The sequence below is a fragment of the Phalaenopsis equestris genome, unplaced genomic scaffold (genome assembly GCF_001263595.1).
Source record: "Phalaenopsis equestris unplaced genomic scaffold, ASM126359v1 Scaffold000002, whole genome shotgun sequence".
In the NCBI taxonomy this organism is placed as follows: domain Eukaryota; kingdom Viridiplantae; phylum Streptophyta; class Magnoliopsida; order Asparagales; family Orchidaceae; genus Phalaenopsis; species Phalaenopsis equestris.
This window is the reverse complement of record NW_018164444.1, coordinates 62,644,314-62,662,059: the sequence shown is the minus strand read 5'-3', so window position 1 is coordinate 62,662,059 and position 17,746 is coordinate 62,644,314. Positions and strand designations below refer to the sequence as shown.

Here is a 17,746-nt window from a genome sequence, read left to right as displayed (position 1 = left end):
AAAAAATAACCTCTGCGATTCTATTCAGGGTCATTGAAGTGGAATCACATAGATTATTTTTAGGTTATTTCTGGGTTATTTATGCGTTATTGAGAAAAATCATATATTTCAATTCAATAACACCGAAATAATCTAACAATAACCTCCACGATATTATTTCTTGGTCATTAATTGAATTATTGCGGAACACTTTAATAATTTTTAATGGGACGCATGACGATATATTCATGCAGTTCACAGTTGCAGCGACGTTAGGAGCTGAGAGTGCGGACAGAAAATATTTCCCCCGGCAAGGTGGTGGGTGCCCTGAAGCACGATGTTCCTGATTCTCATCTTTCTTCTCGTTCTTCCTCGTGTTTTCAGAACTACGTGGCTCTGTTTTCTAATCAGAAGGTAAGACGCCTATTGTTTAGAAAAATGTTAGGGTTCTTGTTCTTTTTTTCGATCCGTGCTTACCTTAATTATTGACACAGGAATCTCTTCTATTTTCTCTGGGGATTTAATAAAAACATTTTATATTACCTGTGAACATTATTTCTTTCATTTTCATCAATGGAAATCTGCGAGCTTGCTCCTTTTTTTGTTCCCCCAATTGTTGTAATTCAATGTAATTTTTAGATGTTGTACATGATGTATGGTTGGGCTTGGTGTAACATCCACAGTTTACAATTTTGAGTAAGAAACCTAGCACATTACCCTTAAATATCTATTTATTAATATGATATTCTAATATATATATTGAAGTGTATTTTTAAATGGCTTTGATCTTTGGAGACTTGTACTAAACATTGCCTAAGAACAGCGATGATATCCCTTGAGTTGCTATAAATCAAATTTGAGCTTAGGATGTTTGATCAAATATTTTTGGATTCATTATTTGTCCAATTTACAAATCCTCTTTACTCATCATAGAGTATTATGTACTTTATTTTATGAATATATGTTTTTTATTATTATGAGCATTATATGTATGAAAACAAGAGGTTGCTTTTTCAACTCGAGTTCCTTAAGAAATTGCATGCATTGATGTTGTGGATTTCTTTTTTTTTTGATTTAGTTGATGTCAGTTTTGCTGACTGTTTTCAATAGTTTTATGAAGAAAAATTCTCTAAAATTTTGAAATTAAAAGAGAACTTTTTGGTAAAGTATAGTTGTTGTATGGAACAAATAAGTTTTAAGAAGACAATGAGCATTTAACTCTAGTAGTTTACTCTCTTCGATAGGAGTTAAGATGTCTTATTAAGTTATTATTTTTTAGTTTGTTCATTATGTTATTGAAAATAGATTTGAGAGTAAGTTCCTTGTCCAATGCACTTTTTATTTATTTATTTTGGAACCCCAATAGTTAATGCTACCTCATCAGTAATAAATTTTCGAAGATGGCTATTAATTTCAAATGCTTGGTGTTCAACATTCCAACATGTTGGAAGGCTAAAGATACTCGATGCATTATGTGTTATGTGTGCGATTCTTATAAAATGAAATATATTCACATTTTACAAATGTTTGAACTCTTATCAAGAGAGAAAATTCAATAATTTCATCATATATGCTCTAAACGTCAATGTTTAACATCAAAATTTGAGCATTTGGATATTCACTTAAAATTGCATAAACAATAATAAATTCATCATTGATAGTTTAAACGTATATACATTATTTGATCTAAATTATTTTATGCAATAATATTTGTGTGCAGCTGTGTATAACATATAAAATCTATTTTTAAAATTTATACTGTTGTATACATTTATTTTGTATAGTCAATTTAAGCAATTTTGCAAGATAACATATCTAAATAGGTATCTGTAGCACATAAAGTGCGTCCTATGACTTCTAAAAATATATGCACATGATACGACTAAGAACCGAAACAACAAAAAAACGATGAATAAATTGCAATAAAGATGTAGATAAGCTCAAATGAGGGCCGATACTAATACTAATGAAAGTAAACAAGGTACAATGTTGATTGAATGTTTGGAAGGTAGATCGTCTCTCTATAAACCCTAGACACCGCTAGAAAAGCCACGAGAAAAGAAAGCTACAACAAAAAAACATAAAATAAACCGTAGACAATTAGCTCTCCAAAATACTCTCTTAAAATTATTCAAACTTTTTCCCTAAAACTCCTCCTTTTGCATGTGATTACTGACTGCATGGGGCCCATTCAAGCACTGAAATTGCCCTCGGCCCCTCACAGACTTTCCACCTCAGTTGGCTGGGCCGACTGGTTTGGCCAGTGCAATCTCCACACCAGTCCTCCTTAGAATGACGGTTCAATTTGGGGGGGGGGTGGGGGGCACTGTTTTTATTAGATCCAGCAATGGAACTACAGGAGTCGTTCGCAATTATGACCATATTATTTCCAGAGCATGGGTAGTATGTCGAGAAAGCTTTCGAGCATTCTTCATGTGGTCCGTAGCATCTGAATCAATGATCCATGGACTAAAAGAGGTAAAAGAAGCTAGTTTCATAGGAGTAGTACTTTGACGGATGTGGGAGGCCGATGGGCCAGCAGAGACCTAATTGGATCCAAGTACCTTGACCAATTGCTTTATCTGACTTTTTAGATTGTCAGAGGATTTTGGAATGTTATGGGTAGGAGTCGGCTGAACCGTGGTAGACTCTGATGTCGTAGTGAGACCTTTTGCAATAGAAGTTTTGGCCGAAAGTTTATGTGTTGGTTTTTCATGGAGCTTTCAACGCTTGTCACGAGTATGGTTGGGGTTATGACAGTAATCACAAGTAGGGTAACCTACCTGAGGTGGTATGGAAGAGGGTTGAGCGCTATTAGAGACCAAGACAGACAATTTAGTTGATGGATTGAAAGTGCCGATCAAAACAAGTCTTAGGCTTCCTTCATAGCGAATCTCGATGAAAGCAGCGCGAGCAGAAGAAAGAGGATCCTGATCATGAATACGGCCCCGGACTTCGTCAAGGTCTTTGTTGAGGTATGTCAGGAATTGAAACATATGATTCTTTTCTACAATCTTCTGTAAGAGAGAGAAATCAGCTGGAGACTCCCAAATGTAGTTATAATACAAGTCGCATTCCATCCATAGTGCCACTGGATCATTATAGTACCGTATTAATGTTTTTTATCCCAATTTTGTCTCTCGAATCTTCTTAGTCAATTCATAGAGTTGGTCAGAGTTCTCTACGTTCGACTCGGTATCACGGACTGCAGTCGAGAAGGCACTAGTGGAAGGAAGGAACATATATGAACTACAAATTGATGTTTCCATGGAGTTGATTAGCCATGACATGACCATAGAGTTCTCCACTTCCCAAGCTCTATATATAAGCCGGGTTAGTCTTTGGAGGTTCATGGATCATACCTGTGAGGTGATTGAATTTTCTGCTTCATTTGATGAACCAGAACACCGCTTGAAGACATTGGAGAAAGTTGTTGTCGTTCAGTTTATGAGTTGTGATCAAGAAGTTCATGTTGGTTTATATTCCCCTAGTCTGCAGGGGAATGAAAGTTGGAGTTGATCCTTCGATGGAATCAAGGGCTCTTTCTAAAATTGGTTCAGTGCTGGAGGAGTCTGCCATGATTCCAACCGAGCCAAGGAGATGTAGTTGGGATTCCAAGACATTATCAGGTTCTGATGGGTCACCGACATCGGATAAAGTTGTAGGTAACAACAAGAAAGTTGTAGGAAGAAAGTTCAAGGCAGCCGGAAGAAGCTTGAAGGGAAGCCGTAAGGTGGACCGGCAAGGACAACCGACGGTATTATCCACCACAGGGAAGCCAGGAAGGACTTGCAGAGGCAGACAGTCTTGTTGCAAGGAAGACAAGCCGCAGGGAGGACCTACATTTGCAGGCGGTTGACGAGGAGGTCAGCGACTAGGAGACCTTGTAGGAAAGGGCAACGACAGCCGCAGGGGAGGCCGACGGCTGCAGAGGTGGCACTGATACCATGTTGAATTTTTGAAGAGAGTAGTTTGAATTTTATTGATAGAAAGGGTGGTCTATATATCCAATTATAAGGGCACTCATAAGGAAAGTAGTAAAAACAAAATAAAGAGAAATAAGAAATAAAATAAAAACAAAACATAGAGAAATAGGAAAGGAATAATACATTAATTAATACAAATCCCAGCATTTAATGCAAATCTCTGCATAATTCTAATAGTTTTTGAAGGTTTTTCTGTTTTAGAAATGTCAAGATAAAAGATATTACCAAATTTATCGTCAAGTTGTTAGTTTTCCTCCTTAAGATTAGTTTGAGTGAAGAAGCTATGGGTTTTATGAAAAGTGATATTTATTGATGTGAAGAATATTTTTGTGGGTGGATGATAGCACTTGTATTATTGTTATATGTCAATATGTGATGAACATGCACTTGTGATATCTTGTGTCAAATTTGCCTCAATGTTGTTTATGAATATGAACATACATAACTTATCCAAAAATTTTTGGAGGGATTTTTGAGAAGTTGTTTGCAGGAAAGAATTATATCAAATTTAGTGAACCTTTGAAATTAGTTATTCTCGAGGGTATTCTGTTGATTAAATAGTTAGCTATTTGATCTACTTCTTCAATATTATATTAATGTTTGATTGTGCAGGATAAGTGTTCTAGGTACCTCTAAAATATGATAATATTTTTTTTCTGCCACTCCATTTGTTGGAGAGTGTCAGGGCTTGATGATTGGGTGATACTGCCGTATTCGAAAGAATTGTGCTAACGTGATTAAAATAATCATTAGCAGAATACAACAACAAGAACAAAGCCTTAATCCCACTACGTGGGGTCGGCTACATGAATCCTTTTTCTCCATTGCGTCTTATATACTGTCATATTTTCATTTAGTTCTAGTAAATTAAGATCTTTTTTAATACAATAAGCCCAAGTCTTCCTAGGTTCACCTCTGACTTTCTTAACACAAGTCGAATCTAAAACATCTACTCTCCTAATCGGATCATCAGATGATCGGCGTTAAATCATTAGCAGAATGAGTTAAAAAAAATTAATTTTAGAGTTAAATTATTATTATTTTTTATCATGGCAATGAATATATGAAATATAGCGGGCCCATTTAGGGGATAAAGAATTGTCGTTGGCTATGAACATATGAAATATACTGCTAACATTAGAATTTTTGTTTAATTAAATATACTCATATCATTTGATTGTAGTTGTCAATAAATGTAATAAAACCAATGACTCCACAGATACTGGAGATTTTGGAGGGTCCCCAAATATCACAATGAATTAATAAAAAATGATTAAAAGATCAAGAGTTACTTTCAAGAAAGAAAACACGATGATTTTAACAATTTTACAAGTTTCACAATGAAAGTATTCAATATTTATATTTATAAAAAATGAAAGAAACACTAAGATTTTTAAAAGGATGATATTTTAATCTATAATGATGGGTTCAGATGTTGTCGGTAGAATGAGAGATGGAGTATGATAGTTGACCTCGATCTTCAAGAAGGTATAACTTATCTTTTTCTCTTGCTTGCCGAATCATCTTCCCTGTAATGAGATCTTGAAAAACACAATAATCAATAAAAAATATGTTTTTTCAGTCATGGTCTTTGGTAAATTTGTAAATAGGTAAAATGTTAATTGTACGTGTGTGATATGTAATACATGAATGAGAGTTAAATTGAGAGAAACTAAGATGTCTCTTAGTCTTGCAATATTTTTTAAAGATCTATCCGCAATTTTTATTTTTCCATTGCTAGGATATAAATTTGTAAGTTTGAAATATATTGACAAGTTGTTGGTGGCCCTTGAATCTATGATTCATAAAAGGAAAGAATTATTAGAGGCACTAAAAATATAAGAATTAGAAATCATATCATTTTGAGAAAGAGAGCTAGATCTCGATAGTTTTTTTAAGAAATTGAGAAAATTTTTTAATTTGCCAATTTTTTTTTGAATCGTGGCTTGTCCTTTTTTATTGCTACCTTTACTTCCTACATGGCCTTAGGGTTTACCATGAAGTTTCCAGTATTTGTCTTTGATGTGTTTTCCTTTTACAGTATTTGCATTGGAGATTTCTTTTGAAAGAAGGACGTTGTCTTTCTTTTGGAGAAGGTTTTGTGACAGAAAGTCCCTTACCTTAGGATTTAGAAGTTATCTTAACAGATAGCTCGAGGGCTGGACTATTTATCATCACTGTCTTTCTTCCTTCTTCTGCTCGTACAAGAGAGAATGCATCATTCAGAGAAGGGAGAATTTCTCTGCTTAAGACTTGAATTCAAATTTAATCAAATTCTTTGTTAAGTCCGACTAAAAAATTAAAAAAATTTCTTTTGCCCGACGAATTTCACATCCTCACAACATGATATCTTTAGTTCTTGAGAATAGCCTAACTAACCAATAAATCTTCATGATGTTAAAATATTCAGTGAAAGGAAGGTTACCTTGTTTGATAGCGATGAGCTTTGTCTTGATTTCATAGATGAGTGCAACATCTTTCATCTTTGAGTAAGTTTGTTTAACTGCATCTCAAATTTTTTTTGAGATGGGGAGAAACATAAAAGGTCTACTGATCTTAGATATCATGATATTCTACAGCCACGTCATGATCATGAAATCAGTTTCTTCTCAAAGAAAAAATTTTGTGTCTTGGGCTCCAAAGTTAGATCTAGAAGGCACTGAATCTTTTCCTTTTATTGTAGAAAGGTTTTAACACTATGGGAACATTTAAGGTAATTTTTTCCATTCAACTGATTAAATGTTTGAAATATATGTTCTCATTTTGTCTGATTTTCATCATTACTCATGGTCGATTCCTTTGAAGGAAAGTCAAATTACCCAAACATAATGAATAGAAGGAGAATTTGACAAAAATGTATAATTTTGTAATTGAAAACTGTAAACTAAGAGAATAAGAATAGGGTTTAGAGAGAACACCCTAACCTCACTCTGATGCTATGTAGAAAATAGAACAATGGAAAAAAATCTCAAGAGTTTTCACTTTTCTTTGTACAAGAGGAGAGATATATATGCACATCTCTCATAGACATTATAAAGCATAACTAAAATAAAAAATGGAAGAAAAAATTAATAGGGGCGACAATATTTAGGAATACACACGTATTACAATCCGAGGGTCATAGAAAGATATATCTAACTTTATAGAGCCTTGGTTTGTGCAGGGGTGTAAACGAGCCAAGCTTGAGCGAGCTAAGATTTTGTTTGTGTGCGGCTCCTTTGTATTAGCTCGTGTTTGAATTAGGCTTGCAAGAAATTTGTTCGTGTTCGGCTTGATGTTGATCGTTTTGTTCAAATTGGCTCGTGTTTGGCTTTAATTTGTGAAGTATTAACAAAATTAATTAGAATTTGCAAGGTGAAGGTTCAAAACCTGCACCATTCTTTCGTGATAGACGGCACCTCACTCCTCAAACACATGAGCTGTAGTGATTTAATTTTATATGTAAATATCTAAAACATATTATTATATGAATAATATATATAATTTTTTTATTTCGATCTAAAACGAGACAAACACGATCAAACTGAGGGTTGTTCGTGTTCAACTCGTTTATAATTGAAGCTTAAAAATTTTGTTCGTGCTCAACTTGCTTACTTACGATCGAATCGAACACGAGCTACTTAACGTGTCAAACACAAGCTTTTATCGAACAACAAATTTTTTTTGACATTCCTAGATCCGCTTGCCTTAAGTTCTTTGCTATCTAAGAGTCATAAATAAAAGATTTGACAATACAAAGTTTTGATTCATTTGCCTTCAGTGCTTTGCTATGATTTGAATAGAAAATCAACAAATTTTAATTTTTATTAAACATGTGAGCTTCACAAAATTTTAAAAATAAGACGAAGTTAATTATGGTTATTTTGATGGAAAATTAACAATGCATTCATCTTTAAAGAAATATGTTTAAACCATTAGCATCCTTACTATAATTAGGATAAATTAGAACTAGTTAACAACTCAAACTCAAAAAAATTAATAAAAAAGATTTAACAAAATTTTCAAATTCATTTCATATCCAAACTGTGCAAATTCGATTAAAAATGAATTTAATCATGCTATTATTTTGCTTTGCTCGGTTAATTAACTGCCCTAGATGTTAACAATAAGTGAGTACAGAGTTATTTGATCATAGTCCTTGCACTCATATGCGTTATTCACATTCAAACCCATAATAATGTTATGAATGGAGTAAGATCTCATTCTCTTACAATCATTCATTCAATTTGATCATCCAAAACATGCAAAATTCGTAGCAATATTGTGATATTTTCATATGTATTTAGACATCATAACTATTGCTGTCACTAAGATCAAGTGTATTGTATGGACTATACAAACATTAGTAAAACATGACTAATAACTTGCTTTTTTGCCTTCTTAATTTATTGATGCACCATATCTCTGTGTAAGTTGCCCCATCAAAATCTTATACCCTCTCTCTGTGGGATGGTAGCTATCCCAGAACACATATTTTGATGCGTCTTCACAGACGAAGGTGGTCAAGCTATTGCAAGTTTGTGTGACCTCGAAAGTTCCTGTGCCACAGCAGCCTCTCTTGGATTCCACAAATCCTTTGGTTTGGATGACCAAGTTAATAATAAAAAAAGGAATTAGATACTTTTGGTACATTAGCAAAATTATGATTCTTGTTTTAGTAGATGTGTAATTACCATATTTAGAAGGGTGTAGGATCATATCAAGCAAAGGGGTATACATATCGATGTAGCGTATCCTCGATTTAGGTAGAGTTCCGTTAAGCCTCTGTGCTTCGTTCGATAACTTTGAATTGAATGACATTGCGGCTTGGTTGTATGTTGGATCGCATATTCTTTCAATTCCTCCTGCTAGAGTTCTTTGTGATGGCAAACAGCCTATAGGAGGAATGTTCGCAACACTGATTCTTCTTCCCCCTAAATGGTACAGTTTCTGTTAAGAATAAGAGCAAATGGTAAATTAATTTTGTTTTTTGTAAATAATATTGTTTATACTGTATGCTGTTTGAAATAAAATAAACTCATTGTTATTCTCCTGGGAATGCATCATTTATTATGAGAGCGTGTTTTGGAGCCATAAAGGAATACAATAGGAAGATGTTTTGCCATACATTTTCACACAAGTTAAAGTTTTGATATGTTAGATTCTGAAAAAGAAAAGCAAGAATGGATGGAAAAGAATTCTTAAAGCTGACCCTAAATAGTTGATGATAAGACTAATGGTACTGATGATTATGAATCATTTCTTTCATTCGTACTGATTGCTGCATGTAATTTAATTTTATTTTGCTTTATTTCTAACATAAATTTAATCACTTTACATTCAAGAGCTATTACACTCATTATATCTCTTTTGCGTGGTCTTTCACTCCCATTTTTGGCACACTAAATTTACTTATCAAGGATTATTTAGTTGCTCCACGATCAAATATATAAATATATTATTACATTGCAGTTTATAAATCCATTTATTATGTAACCAAATATGCCTTAATTAATATATATCTATATCTATATATATATATATATATATATCAATGAATCTGACTCTGATACCTGAATGAAAGTTGAAGCTGATTGAACAGTAAAGTTGATGTAGGAGGGGAGATCGTACTCAAATCTCCTAAATGGCGTGGGAAAATAAGTGTTTGCAAGATCGTCCGTCCCCGTGACGATAAAATATATTGAATTTTTAATGATGTATGCTGCCCTCTTTTCTCCTACAATGGCTTTCACCTTTTCCTTGTACTCCTTGAACAAGTTTAGCTGTCCGTCCATCGAAATCGCCGACTGATGATGAAATATGTTGTGAGTTAAGAAAATTTGCTAGATTTTTTGTGTATAAAAGGTTTTCTTGGACTTTCTTTGATATTTCAGCAAAAAATTATATGAAAGATACCACTAGCTGAGATGTGAGAGGATCAAATCCACAGCCACCAGATGCAAAGCTTACTCCAGTTATAAGATCATAGGCTGACAGCTCTGACCCCAGATATGCAGGTACATATTCCTTTATTCCTAACTGAGAAGCTGAAATGAAATCATTGTGAACAAACATATCAATATTTATTTTACATACATACCATCTAATTTCTTTGTATTTACATATCCAACATATAAACTTCACGTTCTTACATTTATACTGCCAAAATCTTTCATATCATATAAAAGATACCACTACTTTAAACTTTAAAAGGTAAAATACCAATTTTCAAGAAGGTGGCATATATGTAAAAATTGAAGCTTTTATGATAGATATGTAACTAAATAGTAATTAAATTATATGTATGTAAATCTTCTTAATATTTAATTTACTAATTTTTGCCATTTTTAATTATGTTAATAATACTGATGCGTTGGCTGAGGGCGAACACATCATGCAGCTGGCCGAATGAGACAAACGATGATATTGGAAAGTCACCTATAAGGTCGGAGGGGATCTTTCCATTGCTGAACCTACCCGTCGCTCTGTGACCAACGAAATCCTTCCCATATGGCGGGTAGTTGCACCTAACCATTGTCAGGATTGCATTGTTGTTTCCTGGATCGACGACCGAGTCTCCAAAGACAATGATTGCCGGCGGTCGTGGAGACGTTTGGTTTGTATCGACGGTGCAAACATGAAGAGGATGAAGGAAAACGACAAAGGATAGCAAAGCTAAGGATGCTGCTTGCTTGTTGATTATTATTGTCATTTGGAACACCCAGCTATCTGCAATGCCTTGGAAACAGTAAGTTTGAAGGTTTTAGCCTCATGTCATATATATTTATTGGCATCCATGCAATGGTTTCGTAGTAATATTTCTATAGATTTTTTTATCTTGAAGGAGAAACTTGCTTAGCTAAATTATGTGCTGTCGAAGTCTTACTTTTACAGGCCTTCACTCACGGCCATTAATTATGCAACAATTTTTAGTAGAAAAAACGCGGAAAATTTGCAGTTAATGCTATAGCTCTACCTTTCTGAAAAAAGAAAAGGAAAAACACAGCAGCAGGGTGCTTGTTTTTATATTCTCCTATTAATTTTTTTATTTTACTACCAAATTGATTGAAAATTGGACCGTTTAAGAGTGCAGAGTTGGCCAAGCACTTTGTTTAAACTTTAGAGTAAAGAGAATACATTTCTGCTAAAAGATGCTATCTGATTATGCATGTTCACAAGAGAGTACGCTAACCATAGGGGTGTTAATGATTCCATAGTGAAGCCGTTCGGGCCTCTCTCAAGTGTTAGGTGTTTATTGAAAGGCTTAATTTACTTTTGATCTCTTTTAACATATGAACATCTAGTCATTCAGTTCTATTTTGAGACTAAGGGTTTCTTTGGGACAATTTTTTTTTCTTGCGTTGCATTTCAGATCGTCACAAAAACTCTCTTTGTGGAATTGTTTTATTGTTGTTTTCTATAAGTTGTCATGTTTGCTTGAGCTTGTGTCGAGCTTTCTCATGTTGTTCAAGCCTGAGTTGTAAAATTTTCAATGTTTGAACTTGATTTGTATTTGATATGTTCATTACAAATGAACAAGTGTTTAAACAAACTAATAAATGAGCCAAAAATTCAAGTGAGTGTATATTTTCATATAAAAGTTTCAAGAAATAAATTTACAAATGTAGTTAAATGAATAATTTAATAAATAATATAACAAAATGAACTAACTCAAATGATTTCATTTACTGTCTATTAAAGATATATTTTCACAAGAATGAATTTTAAGACAAAGAAGAAACATGAAAATAAGACATAGTGTAAAATCATTCATCAATCAATATAAGAATACATTACTATTAATTTTATAATTATATAAATTTTAACTATTCAATTTTTTTTTTAAATAGTATATCTTATATGATATGAGCTCTCATGGAGTTTAAAATGTCGAATATTTAACACGTTACTTATTGAACAATAAGCTAGTTCCTACATGAACATAGACAAGCATGTCTGATTACTTTAATGTTTAATTCGTTTAACCTCCTAGCTTTTAAAAAATATTCAAGCATGTTTGTTTTTTAACTTAAGTAAATATGATCGAGTTTTAGTAGAGCCGAGTTCGAAATGCTCATTGAGAGCATTGGTTGCCCGTCCCAAACAAACCCTGATTAGTAGTTGCCATAGATGAGCTGTTTTGCTTAATTTTGAGCCATGCTTGATTTGTTAAACTAATCACGGTAAAAATCAATTCGAATTTATAAAATCTATGATTTCTTAATTCTTAAGATCTAAGCATTTCAGGGAAAATAAGTATAATTTTATTAAACATCATACTATCTTATTTATGACGTTTTTCAAGGCTTCTTTGTGAATGATGAAATGTGCAATAATTATGTCTAAACATATAAATGCATATTACTAGTACATTCATTGATCCTCAATGTGTTTCCGTCTTGTTATAATATTTGCATTAAAAAAAAAAAAATACATACATCACTCAATTCATATGTATTTACATATTTAACCCCCTTAAAATTTGATTTTTTACATATATGCCCCCTTTCTTATGCATAAAAAAGTGTGTCTCACATTTAAAAAAGTTAAAATAGTGACATTTTTGGTAGGATATGAAAGATTTAGTTGGTATAAATATAACAAGTAAATTCAAGGTGTTAGATATGTAAATAAGTAAGAATTGGGTTGTATGTATCATCCATAAACTTAAGAAATTACAAATCTACAAGGTCAACGAATTAGTTGAGGCAGCTCTCAATATGTGTGTGTGAAAGAAAATATTTACGTACATAACATGCAATACGTGTGTAACCTGTAAATAGATTATAGGGAGGATTTTAGAAGAGTATAACCCCTTGTAACCTTCCTGTAACCTACCTGTACATTCTAGTAAGTTTCACGCTTCTGTTTTGATATACAGGTAGGTTACAGGGAGGTTACAGGAGGTATAACGCGGTTATAACCTCCTGAAATCTTCCCTGTAACCTGTTTGCAGGTTACAGACGCACGCAACTCTGCGTCCGTCTTATGTACGTAAGTTTTTTCCCAATATGATCGCAGATATGTACGCGAATCAATTTTTTTCCCCTAGAGTTTTGGTGTCTGCACTAAATCTAATTAAAATTTTATTAAGCATCTAAATAATACAATTATTTTATTACAAAATGGATAATTTAATTAACTCATACATAACAATTGAAATCAATTAACAATAAGTAACAGACACATATGATCATTGTCTAAAGTATATTCCTTGATCTGATCATCAATTCATCATGGTCCTTTGCTGGTCTTTTTTTGGAACACTTTGAAAATTTTCTCATGGTTGGCTTCTTCTCGTGATGTAAATACACAAGATTGCAATTCAGAGTTGCAGTATATAACTTTAGAGGCAGTAGAAGTGTGTGAACTCATATTTCATGATCTTTCAAAATTTAATACATAAAATGAGCTTCTATTAATATTACAATGACAAAGTTACAAGAAAAATTAAACAATAATAATAGCAATAATACAATGATAAAATTAAAAAAAAAGAGGTATCTGAGTGAAATAAACTAATGGATATTTTATCATTATAATAAGGGAAAGGATATAGAAAAAAAAAAAAAGGATCTTCGTTGCCTTAAACTAATTAATACTGAACTCGTATATATCGCAGAAATATATTCGAAAAAAGGCCTTTCAAAAGAACCCCTATGGTCATATGACTCAATATGAAAGAGATATTGGTTTCCTTATGCCAAAGTCATATATTTCATAAACCATACCAACACAAAGGCCATTTTGAAACCCCTGAGGTCATATATCTCAACATATACCTCCAAATCAAAAGCATGAAAAAAACCCTTACATATAGCATGCCCATGGTTGACTGATAGGCCATCCAAATGGGGCAAAATATAAAATGCTCAAAGAAGGGAAACAACACAAAAAATTATGAAAAGAGTCACAGATAGAACATTGAAATAAGAGTAAAAATAATGAGATTTATGTCCTCATATGATGTCATACAATAATCACTAATTAATTATTGCATTTATAATCTGCTCTCATAACTCAATCATATCTCTAACACCCTCTCCATCCCGCTCACAAGAGTCACCTCACAATCATTTTGTGATATTGACTGCCCCAATCAATGCTCTTATGCTTTATGAGGAGTATTCAATTGATTTTTGTCCGCATTATTAAAATCAATGTTAGTTGTTATAAGGCACCAATGTATATAATTGTGGAGAGTCATTACTACAACAAAAATTTTCACCTACTTTCTGAAAGGATATGTAGACATATCTCGAAGAATAACTCATATTCTTTTCAAACACCAAATGTTCTTTCAATAACATGCCGTTTGTTAAATATTTATTTTCTCCCAGAACTAATTGACTAGACCGTTCAAAATCTGATATGTGAAATCTTGTCTTAGGATATGACAGATATGGCTTAAGAAACCCATCTTATAAAAGATAACCAATATCAACCATTTAATATTTTCTATATAGAATTTATTCAAAAATACATGTTAGAGAAGAAGCTATAAAATTTATTTGTTTAAATATTGGATGTAATACTTCAGAATAACCTTAAGATGACATAAGAAAATCATAATGAGTATTCACACAACAAAATTGAAGATTCCACAGCATAATTTGACTATCTGTTTGTTTTGTGCGTTTAAAAAACAGCTGTTTTGCAGTCATTTTTTGATAAAAGACCATTCTGCCAATGTGCAGTAATGCCGTTGTAAATAGAAAGGTTACAACAATATATTTGATAATTGAAAAATAAAAGACAACTTCATAACAATATAAAAAATAAGATACACACCTCGCTTAACAATGATTATTAAGTGTACTAAGAAAAAAAAGCTATTAAAATTACAATTAAAAATATGATAGTATTAATTTTAAAATCTAGACAACATTTGTCACGAGCTACGTCGTCCTCCAGAGATATTATCCAACCTCAATATCTAATATATTTTAATATAATAGTTATACTTACTATATATATAATTATAACATACAAATTATATAAACAAATATCTTATATATAGTAAAATTTAACATATACAAATTAAAATTAATTATATAACATGCATTACAAAATATTATATAATTTAAATTGTATATTTAATGAGTTTAAACATAATAATAATTTAAATATATAACAATTATAAATTTATTTACAAATAATTTATAATATATATTTATAAGTAATACATATTAAAAAAAGTAATATTCATTTAATATAATATACAAGTATTTTATAAAATTATATATTATTTATATATGATTTTAAATAATCATATATGCTAAATTTAACAATAGTAATAATTTATGATATATAATTTATACAATATACGTTAGATAAATTATGTGACCTTACCAATAACACTACGGATAATTCAGATTATTCGCCATTAGCACCCGATAACATCCGTTGTTGTCGAAAACTGTCAATAACAATATTGTCGCGGAACCGCGGTAACACCACAATACTAACATATGTGATATCTTGCCATCCAGTCTACAATTTACCACACTAACCGGTCACTGAAAGAACCGGCAAATTGGTTAGATTATGCCGTATGCAGACAAAAGTCATGAAGCTTCCTGCCAATAGTGGAAAAATTATTCCATGCGGATCGGCGTCCGCACGGTCCTGATGTATTTCGGTGGGCCCCACCTAAAATTTTTTATTAATTTTTTTTAAAAACGGAAATAATCCTGACCGTAGATCACCGTGATCTACGGCCAGGATCGAACACCGCATGCAGAGATGCATGCGGTGTCCGCACGCAATAATCCCCCCCCCAATAGTGACTCAATTAATTAGTCGACAAAACTAATGAATGAAAGATCAACAGCTTGAATTATTGCCGAAAGCCATGATATGTCCACTCTATAGATACATCCTATTGAGCATTGCTATTCTCAACTTTTGGGTTTATTAATTCTCTAAATGGAAGCGCCAACCCAATATTTTTTATGGTCGATCTTCTTCTTCACAGCCATCGCCATACTTCTAAGACGCAGTTCCTCGAGGAACTTAGCTCTTCCTCCAGGTCCAAGACCGCTCCCAGTGCTAGGCAACCTTCTCGAGCTAGGCCAAAATCCTCACCGCTCGTTGGCCCTTCTTGCTCGAACCCATGGACCAGTCATGTATCTCAGGCTCGGCAGCATCTACACAGTCGTCATCTCCTCTCCAGCCTCCGCAAAAGAAGTCCTTAAAACAAAAGATCACTCCACCTCCGCCCGACAAATCCCAGATGTCATGCAAGCCGTCGGTCACCACCAGGTCTCCGTAGCATGGCTGTCCCCAAACCAATCATGGAGATATCTCCGCACTCTCATGAAGGCCAATCTCTTCAACGCACGGTCTCTCGAGGCAACCCAACTCCTTCGCCGGCGAAAGGTTCAGGAACTCATCGAATATATCAAGGGGAAGAATGGGGAGATCGTGCACGTTGCTCGGGCAGCCTTCTGCACTGTCATCAATCTAATATCTACCACCTTCTTGTCCATGGATATGGTAGATATTTTCAAGTCTGAATCAGCGCAAGAGCTGAAGGATTTGATGTCGGGAATAATGGAAGAGGCGGGGAGCCCTAACCTCTCCGACTTCTTCCCTTTTTTGGCTCCGATTGACCTGCAAGGCCGTAGGCGCCGTTTTAAAGCATACTTTAAGAAATTAAATGATTTTTTCGATGTGGTGATGGATAATCGATCGGCAGGAGATGGTGGAAGAACGAATCATGACCTTTTAGATGTTCTTCTTCAACTAAACCGAGAAGAAAATTCCAAGCTTAACAGGAGAATCATAAAATCCTTACTGATGGTAATTAATCACGACATATCTGAGGCCACAAGTTTCCAAATTTTCATTATAAAATCTTCTTTTTAACTTTGCTAGGATTCTTTTGTCGCTGGAAGTGAGACTAGCTCGACTACAGTAGAGTGGGCGATGGCGGAATTGCTTCGCAGGCCGGAATTGATGGCGACGGCTCGGGACGAAATCGCGACAGTAATTGGGTTGGAGAGGGAAGTGGAAGAGTCGGACATGTCGAGTCTACCATTCCTCCAAGCGGTGTTGAAGGAGACACTCCGGCTTCATCCGCCGGTTCCGCTTTTGCTGCCTCGCAAAGCAGAGGCGAGCACGGAGATAAATGGCTACATGGTGCCGAAGAGGAGTCAGTTGCTTGTGAACGTGTGGGCGATTGGTCGAGACGAGCGGGTTTGGGAGAACCCCGATTGCTTCGTTCCGGAGAGATTTCTCGGAGGAAGCGAGATTGGCTTCGACGGACACCACTTTGAGCTCTTGCCGTTTGGTTCGGGACGGCGTATCTGTCCGGGGCTCCCATTGGGTGTTCGGATGGTGGAGCTCATGCTCGCCTCGCTCTTACAGTCCTTCGAATGGGGTTTGCCTGACGGAATGAAGCCCGAGGATTTGGATCTCACCGAGAAGTTTGGTCTCACACTCGTCATGGCTGCTCCCCTTAAGGCTATAGCTAGTCCTACCAAACTCATTTAAATGTTCGTACTTGAAAACTCGTAGTTTTGCAAATACTTTTGTTTCTGCATGTTAAATAATTCGTATGATATTGATATTCACCTCGTTAAATAACTTGGATGTGATTCATTAGTTTAGATGATCGCACATTGTCTAAATTTTCAAAAAACTCTAATTTGTTGAACTCTAATGCTTTTCGTTGCAGGATTTTAGAGGTCAAGCAGCCGAAAAAATTTACAAATTTTTTTTTTAAAAAATAGTTCTTTGAAATGCACTTGGCGTTGTGTTATTGGGGTCTAGACGTAAAACTGCGTCTCGATTTACGT

The 17,746-nt window shown here is 34.0% G+C and overlaps 2 protein-coding genes and 1 long non-coding RNA gene across 3 annotated transcripts; 2 read left to right on the top strand and 1 right to left on the bottom strand.

Moving 5' to 3' along the window:
- The first annotated feature begins 238 nt into the window (after positions 1-238).
- Positions 239-10,425, top strand: LOC110033254. Its single transcript, XR_002294924.1, has 3 exons — positions 239-393; positions 9,839-9,961; positions 10,345-10,425. It is a non-coding gene; the product is annotated as an uncharacterized LOC110033254 (long non-coding RNA).
- LOC110033246 (GDSL esterase/lipase EXL3-like) lies at positions 7,982-10,794 on the bottom strand. Its single transcript, XM_020737171.1, has 5 exons — positions 10,383-10,794; positions 9,861-9,991; positions 9,518-9,751; positions 8,639-8,894; positions 7,982-8,539 (listed from the first exon to the last, which is right to left on the bottom strand). The coding sequence occupies exons 1-5, from the start codon at positions 10,654-10,656 to the stop codon at positions 8,346-8,348; spliced, it is 1,089 nt and encodes a 362-aa protein (XP_020592830.1). The 5' UTR covers positions 10,657-10,794; the 3' UTR covers positions 7,982-8,345.
- Positions 10,795-15,777: 4,983 nt separating this feature from the next.
- LOC110033240 (geraniol 8-hydroxylase-like) lies at positions 15,778-17,526 on the top strand. Its single transcript, XM_020737158.1, has 2 exons — positions 15,778-16,748; positions 16,824-17,526. The coding sequence occupies exons 1-2, from the start codon at positions 15,873-15,875 to the stop codon at positions 17,439-17,441; spliced, it is 1,494 nt and encodes a 497-aa protein (XP_020592817.1). The 5' UTR covers positions 15,778-15,872; the 3' UTR covers positions 17,442-17,526.
- Positions 17,527-17,746: the final 220 nt, after the last annotated feature.

Coding starts and splice junctions, on each gene's coding strand:
- LOC110033240 (XM_020737158.1), top strand. CDS start 15,873: ATGGAAGCGCCAACCCAATATTTTTTATGGTCGATCTTCTTCTTCACA. Junction 16,749..16,823: donor TCATAAAATCCTTACTGATG/GTAATTAATCAC, acceptor TAACTTTGCTAG/GATTCTTTTGTCGCTGGAAG.
- LOC110033246 (XM_020737171.1), bottom strand. CDS start 10,656: ATGACAATAATAATCAACAAGCAAGCAGCATCCTTAGCTTTGCTATCC. Junction 8,895..9,517: donor CAGCTTCAACTTTCATTCAG/GTATCAGAGTCA, acceptor TATTCTTAACAG/AAACTGTACCATTTAGGGGG. Junction 8,540..8,638: donor CCTACACCCTTCTAAATATG/GTAATTACACAT, acceptor TCCAAACCAAAG/GATTTGTGGAATCCAAGAGA.